Source organism: Zalophus californianus, chromosome 10 (assembly GCF_009762305.2).
Source record: "Zalophus californianus isolate mZalCal1 chromosome 10, mZalCal1.pri.v2, whole genome shotgun sequence".
NCBI classification, from domain to species: domain Eukaryota; kingdom Metazoa; phylum Chordata; class Mammalia; order Carnivora; family Otariidae; genus Zalophus; species Zalophus californianus.
The window spans coordinates 81,787,308-81,804,138 of NC_045604.1; the positions used below are offsets into that span (position 1 = coordinate 81,787,308).

Genomic DNA, 16,831 nt, shown 5'->3' on the forward strand with positions numbered 1-16,831 from the left:
TAAGCTCTACACTCCACACAGGGCTTGAACTCAGGACCCCGAGACCAAGAGTCACATTCTCTTCTGGCCGAGCCAGCCAGGCGCCCTGAGAAATATTTCTTCACTGCTCTGTCCAAAGCGGGACTCCCTAAATCATTCTCCACAGAGGCCTTATCAGAGGTTTTAGTTGCTTCATCTGTTTATCGGGTTTCATTGCCTGCTCCTTCCGGAGGGCAGGGACTAAGTCCATCTGGTCCACGGTTACATCCCCAGCCCCTAAAGAGGGGGCCCGGCACAGACCAGGAGCTCAGTAAACAGTCATTCAACAATTATTGACTGTGCACCTACTATGGGCGTGGTTCTAGGAGTTAGGGATACACCAGGGAACAAAACAAAGAAAGACCCTTGCCTTTGGGGATGAATGACTGAGAGACAGAGGGGAAGAGAAGGTGGGGAGGGGAGGGGAGGGCAGGGAGGGAGAAATAAAAAAAAAAAAGAAAATACCTTTGAGAGTAAAATGTGGGTTAGGGGACAGTGTGATGGAGTTCACAAGGACTCAGTGGCGGGGGGGTGGGTGGGGGGAAAGACGTGCACCCGTGGGGCGAGGGCAGGGTCCACGTGCCAGACGAGCGAGGCCACACACACAGGCGAGTGTGATGTGGGCCCTCACCGGCCGCTCGATGAGCTCGATGCAGGGCTGCAGGTCAAGCCCAAAGTCGATGAAGTTCCACTCGATGCCCTCGCGCTGGTACTCCTCCTGCTCCAGGATGAACATGGTGTGGTTGAAGAGCTGCTGCAGCTTCTCGTTGGTGTAGTTGATGCAGAGCTGCTCGAACGAATTCACCTGAGTGCACGACAGCGGGGAGGCCCGGTGAGCATCGTGGTCACAGGACAGGGGGACCAGAGAAGATCTGCCCATGGCTGGCACCCTGTGCACAAGAGCCCCTCTGCCATTTCAGAGCCCAGAGAGGGCTGAGCCCCAGCAAAGGCTGCCTAGAGTTCATGGGGCTGGCTCTTCTCACATCACGGGGTCCCCACACACGTTGTTTTGAGGGTGCTTATCTCCTTCCCCTGTACAGTGATTTATGGGTAGAACAACTGTGTGGGGTACTTCATCACCCCCACTGTACAGATGTGGACAACGAAACTCAAGAGAGGGAGTGATTCTCTAGGAGATATGTTTTAGACGATCTGTCCATCTCTAGACCTTCCCTTTCGCTGAGAATGCCCCTCCAGTCTATGGGGGTGGGATCCAGTAGCCATGTTCCCATTACATGAAGTACATCAAGACCCTGAAAACAAGGCTTGGCCCAACTCAGGTGAGTAAGAGCCAGTGAGACTCAACTGCAAGATTTTGGTTGGAACTGTGGGGAACACTTGGAATTGGTCTGAACTTCCAGGGTTGCTGAGAGGCTGTCTAGAGCTGTGGCAGCCATCTTGCCACCATGAGGGGAAAACCAGCTTGAGAACAGAACCGACGTAGAGGGAGGGAAAGAGAGAGAGAGAGAGAGAGACGGAAGAGATCGGATCTTGCCTGCTGGACCCCGCTGTAGCTCTGGGCTTCTCGGTTTCACAAACCAATACATTTCCTACACCCTCCAGGATGTAACCTTAGCTAGACAGCCCCCCCCCCCCCCGCCCATGAAATAATGACTTCTTCAAAGAGAAGTTTCATCCCAGAGAGCCAAGACCACTGCTGTCATGATTTCACCAAGCTGTACCTCAAAGATCTCAAATCCAGCAATGTCCAGGATCCCCAGGAACGAAGCCCCTTGCCGGTGGGTCTTGTCTAGGGCTTTGTTCACCCGGCTGAGTATCCAGCGGAAAAGGCGTTCATAAGTGGCCTTGGCCAGAGCCTCTATGGCAAAGTCTGCCTGTGGGGGCAAGTGAGGGAACATGGTCATCCCCAGTGGGCCACATTTTCATATGAGCCTGGCCAGCAGCTCAGACTTTTATTCCCCTCCTACCCATAATCAGTCCTTAAAAAAAAATAAACAAAAAAAGAAATTACACCATCTCTACACCCAGTTGAAAAGTGGCAATAAGGAATAGGGTGGTCAAACCTAAGGACTGACTGTGTGGCTAATTGAATATTTCCTATCAGAGGGACCTGGATCTGAGTAGGTCTGTTTCCATTACAGGGACCATTTAGAAGTGGTCAGTTCTGCCTCTAGAAAGGGTACACAATCATTTTCAAAAATGTATCTTTTAGGTCTGACCTTGTATGTACAACTAAGAGATCAAGATGAGATCATGAGTGAGGTACTGTGCTGTTCTTGTTCAGTAATGGATCTTTAAAACCTGATATGGGACTTTGAATATTCTAGTAGTGGATGGATGAGGGTTAAGGAAATGGACAGATGGCTAAAAAGATGGGTGTATGTATGGATGCATGGATGACTGGATGGATGGATAAACAGATGGATGGATGGAAGGATGGATGGATGGATGGATGGATGGATGGATGGATGGATGGATGGACGGATGGACGGTTGAACACATGGATGGGTGAATGAGTGGATAAGCAGATGGATGGATAAATGGATGGATGGATGAAAAGAGATGAAAAGAGATGGGTAAATGGATGGGTGAACAGGTGGATAGAAGGATGAATTGATGGATGAACAGATGTACGTGTACACGGAGGGATGGATACGTGGATGGGTAAATGTATAAATGGATGGGTGGATGAATGGATGGATGGGAGGATGAACAGATGGATGGATGGATGGATGGAAGGAAGATTCTGCAGAAATAAATAGCAAGTATAGAAATCATTTCACATGCAAAAATAAACAGCAAGTGCATCATTACCTGTTCTTTCGTCTGAGCTTTTTGTACTACATCCCGTCCGACTTTGATACGTGGGGTCAGGATGGACCTGGTGAAATCGGTCACATTAATTCCCATGAGGTGGCAAACTTTCTGAGCAGCTGGATGGAAGAAAAAGCATATTAAGTGTATCACAAAAGAGAAGGCTTAGGAAGGAAGGCACACCACTTGGGATATTCGTGACCTGTGCATACATTGGATATTTTTCGAGAAAAGGAGCATGATGGTAGTGAACATAGCATGAAAGAGTCCTGGAAACCACTGTCATTGGTGACCTCATCCCCAGTGTTTTGCTAAGAGGTGGGATGGAGGTATGCCCCAAGTGGGGGCTTAGGGTCAGACGGTCCTAGATTCAAGTTCTTGCCCCTTTCCCACTTCCTAACCAGGTGATTTTGGAAAAGCTATTTAACTTCCTAGGGCCTTGCTTTTCTCAGCTCGTAAAAAGCGTGGGCCATCTGGTACCTTGTGGGGTTGTCAACACGATTAAATGAGGTAAGGCACGTAAAGAGTGTCCCACTGTGCCAAGATCTGTGTTGCACCATTATTTGTGGTGGAAAAATACTGGAAACGACTTAAATGTCCATTAATATGGGAACAAACAAATATATCACGGTGTTTTCACAAGATGTGCACCCAACAGCAGGTAAAGGAACGACTCTCGTTTTCTCTTTCTTTCTAGACCACTGGTTTTCAACTGGGGATGATTTTGCCCCCACAGGACATTTGGCGATGATCGGAGACATTTTTGGTTGTCACACAAGGGGGCGCTACTGTTGAGAAACCCGGCTCCAGGCAATGGTGAGTATAGAGAAAAGTTGCAGAATGGTGCCTCCAGGGTGACATCGCTCTCATAAATTAAAGTCACACCCACAAAGCAACACCATATATTGTTTAGATACACGTGTGTGAAAGCATAAAAATGCAATCAGAAAGGGACAGAGTAAAATATAGTTGTGGTTGCCTGGAGGCATGAGGGGGAGAATGGGACCCCCTGGGGATCCCGCTGGGGGGAGGGGGGGATGTCACTGTCGGCTACTTGGTTTCATTTGAAAGACAAAGCAGTATCAGAACACATTCACAAATGTCAGTTCTGGATGGTGGACTCTTGTTATATTATGCACTTCCTCATTTTAAACCTTTTCTTCAAAAGAAAATAATAATCATCCACCACATGAAGGTTAGTGGTGCCTGATGGTTTGCATGTGTGTGGCAGACGATACTTGGTGTGGTTTTAGGATTTCATCCTGTCTCTTTTGTGCAAGAGGGGCTTTTTTGGTTTGTCTTTCCCTGGAGTTTTCTCCTCGGTGAGAGAAGTCCTTTCACTTGCCATATTTTGGAGTATACCACATGAGAAACAACGGGCAGGTACAACGGAGGGTAAGCTCTAGGGAGCTTTCCAAAAGCAGCACCATATACAGCCTGCACCCCTGTTGTGGAGACAGCAGCTGGACAAGCCAGGGACTTAAATTATCCTTTTGGCTCACCCACCCACAAGCATGGGGGTAACCACGCAATCTTTCCATAACACAAAACACTGCTTATTTGCAGGTAAGCCTGTCAAATTTAGAAAAAAGAAAATACAGGACGCTTAGTTAAACCTGAGTTTCACACGAATAACCAACATTTACAAGGTATAATTATGTCCCAAATATTGCATAGAACATACAATATATTATAAAATGATATATCTTGTAATAAAAACATCTGTTGTTTATCTGAAATTCAGGTTTAACTGGGCATCTTATATTTTATCTGGCAACTCTAATTGCAGAGAAACTTGAGCTCTGTCCCCCCAGCAAGACCGTATGTGCCACGAGGAATGGGGCTGTTCTTATGGGGCTTCTTGATGAACCCCAGCGCCTGGCAGATTGTACATGGTCAAAAATATTTGTCTAATAAAACAAATGATGGGGGCAGGGTTAGAATCCTTCCTGTCTGATCTAAAACTATTATTTCTCCTCCCCCCCGGCCCACGCTCTGATTCAAGAACTTCCCACCGTAGGATCATCCGCAGTAAAAAGTCTAAAAAAGACAAAAGTCAGTGAAAATAAGTTAGTTTAGCTCTTGTTAATACCCTCATCCAAAAAATAACCAAGGACTTCATGTGACCCTCCTTCCCATCACAGAAGTTGTCATTTTATTCAGAAAAGGCAAGAAGCACCTGTGTTATCTGGCATGGATGCCTGGTCTGTGTTTCTTTCCTTCTTGAAGACAATATTTCCAAGCTGCAGGACAGACGACACCACCTTCAGTATGGCTGGGGTGAGAAGAGAAGAGTGGGTAAGACACAGACGTCAACACCAAGATGCTCTGGAGGTTTAGAGCCTAAAGTTATTGGGGATCGTACGGCCAACCTACCTCCTTCTCCCAAAAAGACTCAGTTCTGAGCTCCTAAGTCTAGAAAAAAAGGCAAACTAACCTAATTCCCTGCTATCATGGTAGAAAACCTGGCTAGGGATAGCAGAATATGTTCAGATGGTTGCTAAAAATCATGTGTTATAAAGGAATAGTGTGCACCAGGGGTGGGACCAACCCACGGACCAAACTCCAGCCCATGGACCAACTCCAGCCCATTGCCTGCCATTTGTAAATAAAGTTTTATCGGAACACAGCCACAATCATTCATTTATATGTGGTCAGTAGCTGTCTGATGTTACAAGGGCAGAGTTGAACAGTTGCAACAGAGATCATATGGCCCACAAAATATTTACTATCTGACCCTTTACAGAAAATGTTTATCAACCCCTACCATACAGCAAGGAGAATGAATGATTTACAACCAAACAATAAAACTGTTATCTCACAAATGCTGAACAAAAGACGCCAAATGCAAACAAGAACATAACTATATAAGTCTACTTACAGAAAGTTCAAGAATAGGGAAAACTATGCTATTAGAAGTCAGGACAATGGTTAACCTTGCTTGGGGGAAACTATTAGAAGGGCTATGGGAAGCTTCAGGGGGCAGTTGGTGTTCTCTTAGTTTAAAGGGGCGTGAGGAGCACAGGTGTGTTCAGTCTATAAAAATTAATCAAACTGTGCATTTATGATATATACAATTTTCTAAATGTAAATTATATGTCAATAAAAGATATTTAAAGAGCAAAAAACAAAACAAAGCAAAACAACAAACCCTGTGCTTCTTAATATTGTCTGGTTGCATGTACAAGGTGCTCGTGCTAGGATCGAGAAGGAGGGATTTTTTTTCCCACTTGTTATCCAAGTGTCTTCAGATAAAACAATGTGTTCCCACACCCATGGAACCCTCTGACTCCCTACTCAGCCATGTTACTGTTAAAATGGCTCCTATGTCTGAAATCCCCACAAGACCATGAGTTGCGGGAGAGTGGGAGATTGTCCTATCATCTCTGTATTCTCGAAGCCTACTTCAGGGTCCAGTCCAGACACACATGGGGAGGGAGGGAAGATGGATGGAGGATGCAGGATGGAAGGATGTATGGATGGATGGATGGATGGATGGATGGATGCATGGAAGATGGATCATGGATACATGGATGGAAGGAAGAGAGGAAGATGGACGAATCAACGGATGGATCAATAGATAGATGGGTTGATCAGTGGATTGATGTATAGATGGACTAACTGATGGGTTGACAGATGGATGGATGGAGGATGGAAAGACAGATGACTAATTAATGCAAATGCTTGCCTTTAGTTTAACACAGATGTGCAAATCCCCCAGGGTTCTGGCTTCCAAGAAGAAATCACTGTGTTCTGGGAACAAAGCCTGAGATCCCAGCTTCCTCTGGTTCCTCAGGCCAGACTTGGGGTGACAGCCCTTCACAACAGCTGCCCTCACATCTCAGGGGCTCTGGCCCAGCCCAGCAGGAGGAAGGCCCCGTTACTGACCACCAGCCCATCTGCTCCCACTCACTATTGCAGAAACCCTTCCTCCCCAAATGAGTAAAGCTTCTTTTGATGGGAAACAACTAAGTCACCTTCTTTTTAACGATACCAGAGGGGCTGTGTAAACTGTTAAGTGCTATACTAATAGTTTTTAAACTCCAAGTTTAAACTAAGGATTGCTGAAATGTTTACAGAGCCCAGGGAAGCAGTCTAACTCAGGGGGATCTCAACGGGTCAGATAAATCTTTGCGGGGGCAGGGGGTGCTGCCCCATGCATGTCTGTAGGATGCTCAGCAGCATCCCTGGTTTCTAACCACTAGGTGTCAGGAGTGTTCCCTTTCCTGAGTTGTGAGAACCAAAAATGTCCCCTGCGGGGCCACCTCCCTCCTCCACACCCAACCACCCCCCCCCCCCACCATCTGTGTCCCTTGGGGCATCTGTCATTGCATACACTCATCTTAACGTTCACTTAGCATTCCATCCACGCTGCTATTCATTTAACATTTTTCTATACTTTCACTCATTTCTCTTTCCTGAAGCTGACTTTACTAGGAAACTGTATGGTAAGTGAAAGATCAGCTTCCCTTGCCATATAAATAGATGGCAACTATAAAAATAAATACAGGGAGAAGGAACAATATTATCAAATTCTAGCAAGATGCTGGGCTCGGGGATCTGCTCTCTATGGTGAAAGGGGGGGATAAGCAAGGACCAGAGAGGGGCTGAGGACCTAGTGGGTGCCAAGCTGCTATTTACTGTCTTCTTGAAAGTCATCAGGAGAATTGAAAAGGAGCAGAGAAAAGGACCAATATCCCGCAGTGGGATTCCATGGCACTGATAACGACACCAGTCCACGTTTTAGAATACCCTGGGCTCCTTCTAGCCTCGATTTCCATACCTTGGTTCTGACACAGACTTTGGAAAGGGTTTAAAGGACAAACACCACCTTTCTACAGACAAAAACAGAGCACAGTGAATCACACAATGGGCCTTGGGAGTCTCTGAGACCCGAGAAGGAGTCCCAGCTCCACCAGCAACATGCTGTGTCCTTGGGCAAGTTCCTTCACTTCTCTGTGCCTCAATTTTCTCAGCTGCAAATTGGGGATAACAATGGCCACATTGCTGGGTTCTTTTGATATTAAATAATGTGTATAAAGCACTTAGCATATTGCTTTGTCCCCCGATGTCTTCGCTTTAAATATATTAAAAGCATTTCCACAAGTCCATGTTGTTCTAAAACAATTTAGAAAGCCATCATTTTCTTTCTTAAGGCCAAATAATAATTGAATAAATCCTCATTGATCAACATGTTAGTTTGTTCTGGTTTTTTATTATTTAAAACTGGACACCTTGGTACCTTTTTTTTTTTTTAAGAGGCATTAGCAAATGCCTGGCATACAGCAAGTACTTAATCATTGTGTGAGTGTGAGTGTGTGTGTGTGTGTGTGTGTGTGTGTGTGTGTGTGTGTGTGTGTGTTGAAAGCAAAGATTAGAAGCAAAAATGACTCGTGTCCCAAATAAAATAAATCATTCTGGGAGAGCCCATGCCATTCAGGAAGGAATGCTGTTAACATTGGATTCTGCTGTGGGGCTCTGGCCAAAATCCACAAACACCACCCATTTGTCCACTGACCCACGGAGCCTGCTTTTTCTGGGCCCGCAGTTATCTCGAGGGAAGCTGCCCCTCCCTCTGTGCTGCATTTCAGCAACCTTAGCACTATTCTGGGGCTCCAAAGGGGTGTGGGCGTGGGAAGGAAGAAAAATTTTCCACAACCGTGTCCTGGTGTTCCCAAAAGAGATTAACCTTGAACACTGGGGCACGTCTAACCCAGAAGGACAAGTATTTCTTGAAGCACAGTGTGGAAACCCAGATTATCTCTTTGAGCTTTCTTGGTCTCAGAATCAAATGTGTTCTTGGTCATTGGTTGGTGATATTGATCAACATGGGTCTATCACCAGAAGGCAGTTTCCAGGAAGAGCCCAAGTAAACCCATTGTCTCAGTTACTCCCCCGACCCCACCCATCCTGTGCCCCTGTGTTCTTGAGGAGGCAAACGTCCTCTCTCTCCAGCTCCAAAATGGAACAGAGACCATAACATAAGCCACTCAGAGCTTTCCAAAACCCTGGATCATTGTGAATAACTCAGAAATATGCACATCAATCTAAGCCAACCAGTAAGAGTCAATGAGACTTCATTCAGGGACTCAGGCAGGGAATCCAATCTGTTTTGCTGGACATAAACCCAAAGGATGCAAGGGCTGGAGCCTCAGCAGCCATTCTGCTGCCAAGAAATGGCTGTCCACCTAAAGACGATATTGCTCAGAGACCAGGTTCTAGAGGTAACCTTTGAGACCACAGAACCCATTGTATCAGAAACCCATATCCCTGAACTTTCCAGCTCTGTGAGTGGATCATTTTCCTTTTTGCTTAAGCCAATGTCGGTTGCTTGTAACTGAAACAGCCTAACAGAATGAAGCCACTTTTCTAAAACACCAATAAGCCACCTAAGGCAATATTCATTTTCCTTCTCCTTCTTTTTTTTTTTTTTTTTTTTTTTGAGGGAATGGAGGGAATCCAGCAAGCAGAAATCTGTCCTAACCCAAGAAGAGCCTCTAACTAATTCTGGTGGTCCTGAAGGTATGACTCTAGGTCCCCTCACCAGCACCCAGCCTCAAGGCATGAAGACTTACACAGCTGCTCTTCCTCATTGAAGCCCATGATCGCCATGGCCTCCAAGGTTTCTTGGAACATCTCATCATCCTGGGCGGCCGGGATGGGCACAAAGCCATTGGAGAGGAATGTGTAGTTGTTGAAGCCCTCCAAAAGCAAGTCATCTAGAAGGAGAGGAAGATGGGATGGTGGTCAGGAAGATGGAGTTTGAACATGAGAGGCATGAACCTGGTGAAGGACCTGGGCCATCCTAAGTTCGTTCCCTTTCCCGAGACTTGTACAGTTTAAAACCTTCCTTCTGCTCTAACACACAGAAGGCATCACCAGCCATCACTGGCCTCATACAGTGGTGCAGGTTGTGCACTGCCCCAAGTTACCTGGCAGCTAAAACCTAGCCTTGGCTCCACCTGCTAAGCCACGTCGCCTGACACAGGGTTGCACCTAGCTGGAGGAAGGGATGCCTTTATCTCAGTTGTCCAAAAATACCCTGCCTTTAGGAACAAAGCTGCCTGCATAATTAGATCAGTATTTATCCATCCACTTATGAAACTTTATCACATCATTAATACACATGAATTTTAAAAATCAATTACTACCAAAAGGTTTATAATAAAAACACCATTCCCTGTTCACCCTTTTTCCAATTCCTACCTTACCCTATAGTACTGCTTTTATCTCTTTTAGCTCTTCCTCTTGTACTTAACCACTATCTCTCTATTTAACAGCTTAATAGAAATTATATATAACATAGGCTTGTATATACTATATGTCATATATTATATAGGCTTATATAAATTCTAATGTGTTTATATATCATCTATAATAAGCTGCTTCTGGATATTTCGAAATGAGATATTATCTATGGATCCCCTGCAATGGTGGATAAAGATTTAGCTCTTCTGTCAATTCTAGTCTGCTGGTTGTTTTTATAAATAAAGTTTTATTGGAACACAGCCACTCCCATTTCCTTGTCTCTTTTCTGTGGCAGCTTTCGTGCTACAGGGGCAGGCAGATTTGAGTAGCTGCCACAGAAACCATATGGTCCCCAAAGCCTAAAATATTTACTATCTGGCCCTTTATTAAAAACATTTGCCAACTCCTTGTTTATAACAGGAAACATGGTTCTCTGTAAAGCAGTATTCTCCGGTTACATTTTGCTGCTGTTCTTGTTCAGCAGCCCCCCCCCCCCCAACTTATAATTGCTTCTCTTTTTCTTGTACTATTTGCCTTTAGCACACCCTCCAATACATCAAGTGTCCTCTTCCAGATCAATCTTTAATTGAGGCTGGATTTCATTATGGTTTTGGAGAAAAGTCAATGAGATACTTTTCTTTTTGAACAAAGGTCTTTTATGGGTCAAGTCACTTGGAAGGTGCCTGAGGGCGGACTGACACAAGACACCAGTTAACTCCAGCCTTCGGATTAGCTGCAATGCCTGATTAAAGTCACAAGGATTTGGGTCTTGGCCAAGACTTCATTATCCAGACTCTGGGTAAATTTACAAATGTTGATCCTCTCTAGAAGCCAGATCTATCATCAAGAATAAAAATGGCCCCTAGGAATTTCAGGAGTTAGCCTTATCCTTGCCCAATTTCTGGAAGACTAGAGACAGAGCGCAAAACCGGAACCTAGATCACCAAACAAGCAAACTCTTGACTTTGGTGCCAAAGAGGGGGAGAGATATACACATTTCTCCCTGGGCCACCTCATAATGTCCCACACTGTAACTGATAACTTACCTAATTTCCAGTGTACAACATCTGTTCAGCATCTCCCCCCCCGTTTTTCCAAAATCGCTTCACCTCTGACCCTATTATACGCTCCAGACCGCCAAGCATCAGGACTAAACAATGAATGAGGTCTCCCCCTAGTGGCGGAACATTGAAATACACCTCATCACGGCAAAGGTACCCGCACACACATCCCTTTGATAAGTTTCTTAAGCAAAATAACTAACCCTGGGCCCCAAAAGTGATGGGAAGCAAAGCTTGTATTGCTCTCGTAAAATTTTAGTCTTGAAATTATTACTAGAATTTAGACTACACTATGTATATATTCCTTTTTTCAGCTATGTGATTTGTATATTCTTTAAAGAGTTACTGTATGTTCAGAACATAGAATTTCCTATTGGAATCTGGTATATACTATACTGCATTTATAGAAAAAAGTATTTGCCTTACCGGTGACAGATGTGAACTACACTTATGGCAGTGATCACTTCGAAATATGTACAAATACAGAATCATTATGTTGTATACCTAAAACTACTATGTTATATGTTAGTTATACCTCAATAAAATTTTTTTTTCCCCCAGGGAGCCTGGGGTGGCTCAGTCGGTTAAGCATCTGACTGTTGATTTCAGCTCAGGTCATGACCTCAGGGTCATGAGATGGGGCCCGCGTCAAGCTCCGCACTCAGTGGGGAGCCTGCTTGAGCTTCTCTTCCTCCCTCTCCCTTTGCCCCTCCTCCCACTCGCGCATGGTCTCTCTAAATAAATAAAATCTTTTAAAAAAATATTTTTCCCTGCAACAGAGGTGAGCAAACTATAGCATACCGCCTACTTTGTAAATAAAGTTTTATTGTAACATAGCTATGCGCTGTATGATTTATATACCGCCCATGGCCGCTTTGCATTACAATGGCAGAGCTGAGTACTTGTGACAAAACCCCGTCACCTGCAAAACGCCTAAAACATTTATTATCTAGACCTGTACGGATCGCTTGTTGACCCTTGCCCTACAAAGGCCACGTAAGGTGGCTTTCAAAACAGGTATAATGAAAAGTGCTTAGCTCCCCTTCTCCTCCAAATTCCTTATGAAACTGCCTCTTATATACTTCCAAGTTTTATAAACTGGTAAATACTACAGTTGTCTTTCTCCCTTCCTGGAAGGCAGCCTGGGTCCAATTGGACTTGATTAGTTAGTATCTAACACCTAATTAGACTTACTGTTGGCCGTGTCACATAGCAGGTGCTCAGTAAATGTGACCCGAACGGAAACCACACTCACTGAACAGAGATGAGGAATCACACACCTGCCGCCCAAAGATAGTTATACCCCTGGGCAGCACCTGAGGCTCTGCTTTAATAGCCTATCTATTAACCCTGGATCATGACGAAGGTGATGGCTGAACCCCATCCCCCCGCCCCCCAGTGATGTGTCCTTGCAGGTCACTTACTTTTCATCTTGTCCTTGGCTCCAGCAATCAAGTAATAAAAGATGTGGAATGTCCTCTCGTCTCTGGCTTGGCGAATTGCCCGTGACTTCTCCAGCAGATCTGATTTGAGGTGGGAGTTAAGAATTCTGGGGGTATCACGGTGTTTCCTTTGCCAGAATCTACCCTTCCTCCCCCATCCCTGTCTCACCAACCGCAGGAGGGGAGATCTCATTTAAGCCTTACAACCTATCCGAGGAAGTAAATGCAAATTTTATTTGCATTTTCAGCATAGGGAAACAGAGGCTCAGGGAAGGAAGTCATTTTCCAAGAGCACACAGCTAGCAAGTGGCAAAGCCGCGTCTGTGGTGGCCAAAAGCACCCTGGCCGAGGGGGTGGGGTTCAACTAGCCTCGGGAAACAGAATGTGAACACACCCTTAATTTATCTAAGGGGAAAGCCCATTCTGCTGTGGTGCGGCATGGAGACCGCGGGGGTCCCGGATTGTGGGGTGGAGGGCACACGGGTGGCTGGGCTGTTGTACCAGGTGGATTTCCTCATCCCTAAGTGCGATGTTGCAGGACGTTAGGGCAGGCCCACCTGTGCCCCACAAGGTAGCAGTGCTGGCCTTCCCGGAGCTCTAAAAGTGCCTAGAAGCTGCCTCACTGTTCCAGCGCACTTCCAACTGTGCGTCCTTAGAAGGCTTGTTAAAATCCAGGGGGCCGGCCCAACCCTGGAGCCCTGCGTCCACAGGGACAGGGCCCACAGCCTGCATTTCTAACAAGCTCGCAGGTGAGGCAGGTGCTGCTGCCGGGCTATGCACTTTGCCGGCCACGGATCTGAAGGGCAGAAGCTGAGGCCAGAGGGAGGGGTCTCTCCCCGAGACTTGCCGTGAACATAGGAGATGAACAGCTGAGAAGCGTGTGCAGGGCTCCAAGAACAGGCTGTAAGACAGATTCCTCCCTGGGTGGGCTGGCCATGCAGACCCAAGATCGTGGGGGGCTCAGCCCATGGCGGGCACCTGGTCTCAGAGTGGTGGGTTGACAGCCTGGGGCCTGCTTCCTCCAAAACAAACAGGAAGCTGTTCCTTTACATCTAAAGAGTCAGAATCCCGCTGGCCCACCAGTGCCCACGGCCTACTCATCGGCATCCCAGCAGAAGGTCAGGGCCCGGCTGGGTCCTCTGCAGAGACAGCATCTCTACCTCTCAGAGTTGGGCCAGAATTAAATGAGATACTATGTGCCAAGGGCCCAGGCTGGTGCCCAACGCACAGCAACCCCTACATAAGGTTAATGATCATCAAAATGCCAGAAGTTCTACAATCTCTTTTCCCAGCCCTGGGGCCAGAAGAGGTTCAGGATTTGCTAGATTTTGGACCACTGTGGATATACTATATGAGTAACCTAGGACACTCCCAATGGCGCCGAGGGAGCCCATTAATACTCCTGCAGCAAAAGACATCACTGTTCTCCTGAGGGGAAAAGGGAGACTACAAATAGCCTCTTGTGGGCTCAGCAGGTTTTGCCATCAGCTAAGTTTCTGTTTTCAGAAGTTTCTGGATTTTAGAATTTGTGGACCTGTATCATCAGAGGCCTTGAGGGGAAAACCACCCTGTGTGGCCAGACATAGTCTAATCCGGGGGGGCACCTGGGGGGCATAGGGAGGAAATGCTCACCCCTCTGTGCCTCAGCAGTTAGGGGTTTGCCCATTTTCCAGTCACATAAACCCGGTTCTGACGTGCCAGTTTAAGGAGCTAACACTTGCTGTGGATGCTTCTCTAGATGAATGCAGACATTTCATACTGGATGGATGCTGATTTTCTCGGGAAAAACGTCTGGGTGGATTAAAATAGAAAATGACAAAAGTTGGGGGCACCTGGGTGGCTCAGTCAGTTAAGCGCCTGACTCTTGATTTCAGCTCAGATCGTCATCTCAGGGTCGTGAGATCGAGCCCCACATCGGGCTCCGTGCTCGGTGGGGAGTCGGCTGGAGAGGCTCTCGCTCTCTCCCTCTCCCTCTGCCCCTCCCTGCCTACCCACATGTGTGCTCTCTCTCTCTCTCTTAAAAAAAAAAAATGACAAAAGTTGATGACGGCACAAGAACCACAGATGCTTGCGGTGGGCCGAGCCCTGGGCCGAGGGCCGTACCGGTCCTTCCACGGAACCACAGTTGAACTACAGCTCCACACATAGGCTGTTATCACTCCCATTTCACAGGGGCAAAAGTGAAGCTCAGAGAGGTTAAGCGACTTGCCCCAAGCCCCACAGCTGACATGGCAGAGCGGAGAATGGACAAGACTTGAGCCGCTCTGAAGTCCTCCCTCACCCAGGGCACCAAAATCCAACTACAACACTCCCCAGGGTCCCACAAGTGCCAAGCAAATGCTGTACGAGCAGCTAGAAAAATACAACGTCCTTGAGCCTCAGAGGCACCTGTCATGCTTCTGGGTTGATCAATCACTGAGCCGTAGACTTGGTCCCCGAGTCCAGAAATTTCCAAGTGGCTCACTTTGCCATCCAGAGTCTCAACAATGATGCTCTCTGGGTCCTTCACAGCCACTGCTATTCCCCTGGGCAAGCTCTGTCTTCACCAATTTCCTATCTCTGGGCTGGAAACTGGTTACAGACCAGGTCCCTAGGCAGGACAAGGGGTCCACGGGCTCAAAAAGGAGCAAGTGACGATCACACCAGAGCCAATACTCAACCAGCCTCATTCTGCCCCTGGCGTGGTTCTAATTGCTTTATGTGAGTTAATTCACTTTATTCTCACAACAGCTCTGCGAAGCATCACCCCCCCATTGCACTGATGAAGCACAGAGAGGTTGAGTAACTGGTCTGAGGTCACTCAGCTAAGGAGAGGTCAACCCAGAATCAAAGGCAGGCTGTTTGGGTTTCACGTTTGCCTGCTATCAAGAGACAACAACCCCAGGGCAGATCTGTTCTGGAAGGAACCCAAGAACGGGGCGGGGGGAGCGAGGGGCAGCTCGTCCACCTTTCTGGGGCCTCTCAGGCTGGGGGCAGGAGGTGGGTTGCGGGACAGGTCCCGTGTGACCCAGGCTCAGCAAAGGATACAGGTCTCAATGTTGGCTCCCACGATGTAACCAGTGACATCGAAGTTGATGCGGATGAATTTGCCCTGCCAACAGGAAAACACAGTTCACGGGGGGGAGCTCCCCAGCCTCAGGTCCTCACCCCCGCCCTGCAGGTAAGTGGAGAGAGAGACATCAGGGAGCATTTGAGGGCTGGGGAGGGGACAGAGAGTTTCTTGCAAACCCTCAGAACCTCACGGGTCAGCATGTCGGAAGGAACCACCATCTGCTGAGCTGGGACGATTTTGGGCCTCGTAGCAACAGCGGAACTTATAAAACACATTCACAGATCAATTTCATTTGGCTCTTGCAACGCCCCTCAGCTGGGCCTGGTTATCCTCGTTTTAAAGGTGGGGAAACTGAGGCTGAGAGAGGTAGTATGACCTGCCCAATGGGCCAGTGCTCCTAAGAGGTAGAGCCACAACTACGGACAAGGCAAATTTTGTGGCTGGAGGGCTCCCTCCTTGCCCCCTGCCCAGAAGCAGGAGGGCCCCGCCATAATCCACCAGGCTCAAGTTCATCCAGCTGGGAATCAGTCCTCCTTGGGACAGGCGAACCAGGTCTTCGAGTCATTAACCACCCACTTTCAGGGTTCTCCTGCCCCTGTGAGGCTCAAGTGAGAAAGGGAGCCCCTTGGAGTCTGGGGAAGTGTACGTGAGAAGGTGGCACCTCCAGCCTCGTTGGCCGTCAGCTCCCCAACTAGGCCACAAGCCTCACAAAGGAACCGCTTCTGAACTGTTTGCCACAATCCTGTGAGCTGGTTCAGCATCTGGTCTACAGCAGGTGCTTAATAAAAACTGAGCAAAGGAAAAAGCAAGAGGATGGTGCATATAACAGTGTACAAATGATTATACACAGTAGGTGCCTAATAAATACTTGCTGAAGGATGTACGTGCCTAGTACATAGTGGGTGCTCAATTCGTGTTTTGCTGAATAAATGGATGAGTATTAAATGTCTAGCACCTACAGGAGCTCGGTAACTAGTTACTGAATAAATGTCAAATGCCTAACAGGTGCCTCGTATACAAACAAAATGAATATCTGTTGAGTGAATGAATGAATGAATGAATGAATGAAGGGATGTGTGGCAGGAGCCCTTGCAGCCTTGAAAGGTCACAACAGGACTGAAGGTACGAGCAAAATGCTGTTGTGAGGTACTCCTCCACCCGTTCTGTCTCAGGCTCCCTGCGCACACAGACTCTGCGTTCTCAGGCAGGTGGGGACACCACAGGAGTTTTGCTAC

At 47.1% G+C, this 16,831-nt stretch overlaps 1 protein-coding gene across 5 annotated transcripts in view; it reads right to left on the reverse strand.

Annotated features, from left to right (window-relative positions):
• MYH11 (myosin heavy chain 11) overlaps positions 1-16,831 on the reverse strand; it is a 108,167-nt gene that overhangs the window by 33,287 nt on the left and 58,049 nt on the right. For all 5 annotated transcript variants that reach the window (XM_027614100.2, XM_027614099.2, XM_027614097.2 and 2 more), the window contains 7 exons: positions 15,572-15,635; positions 12,527-12,625; positions 9,369-9,512; positions 4,973-5,068; positions 2,794-2,912; positions 1,701-1,853; positions 650-823 (listed from right to left, as the gene is read on the reverse strand). In XM_027614100.2, coding sequence (XP_027469901.1) covers positions 650-823; positions 1,701-1,853; positions 2,794-2,912; positions 4,973-5,068; positions 9,369-9,512; positions 12,527-12,625; positions 15,572-15,635 — 849 coding nt within the window. The remainder of the gene's footprint in view (positions 1-649; positions 824-1,700; positions 1,854-2,793; positions 2,913-4,972; positions 5,069-9,368; positions 9,513-12,526; positions 12,626-15,571; positions 15,636-16,831) is intronic.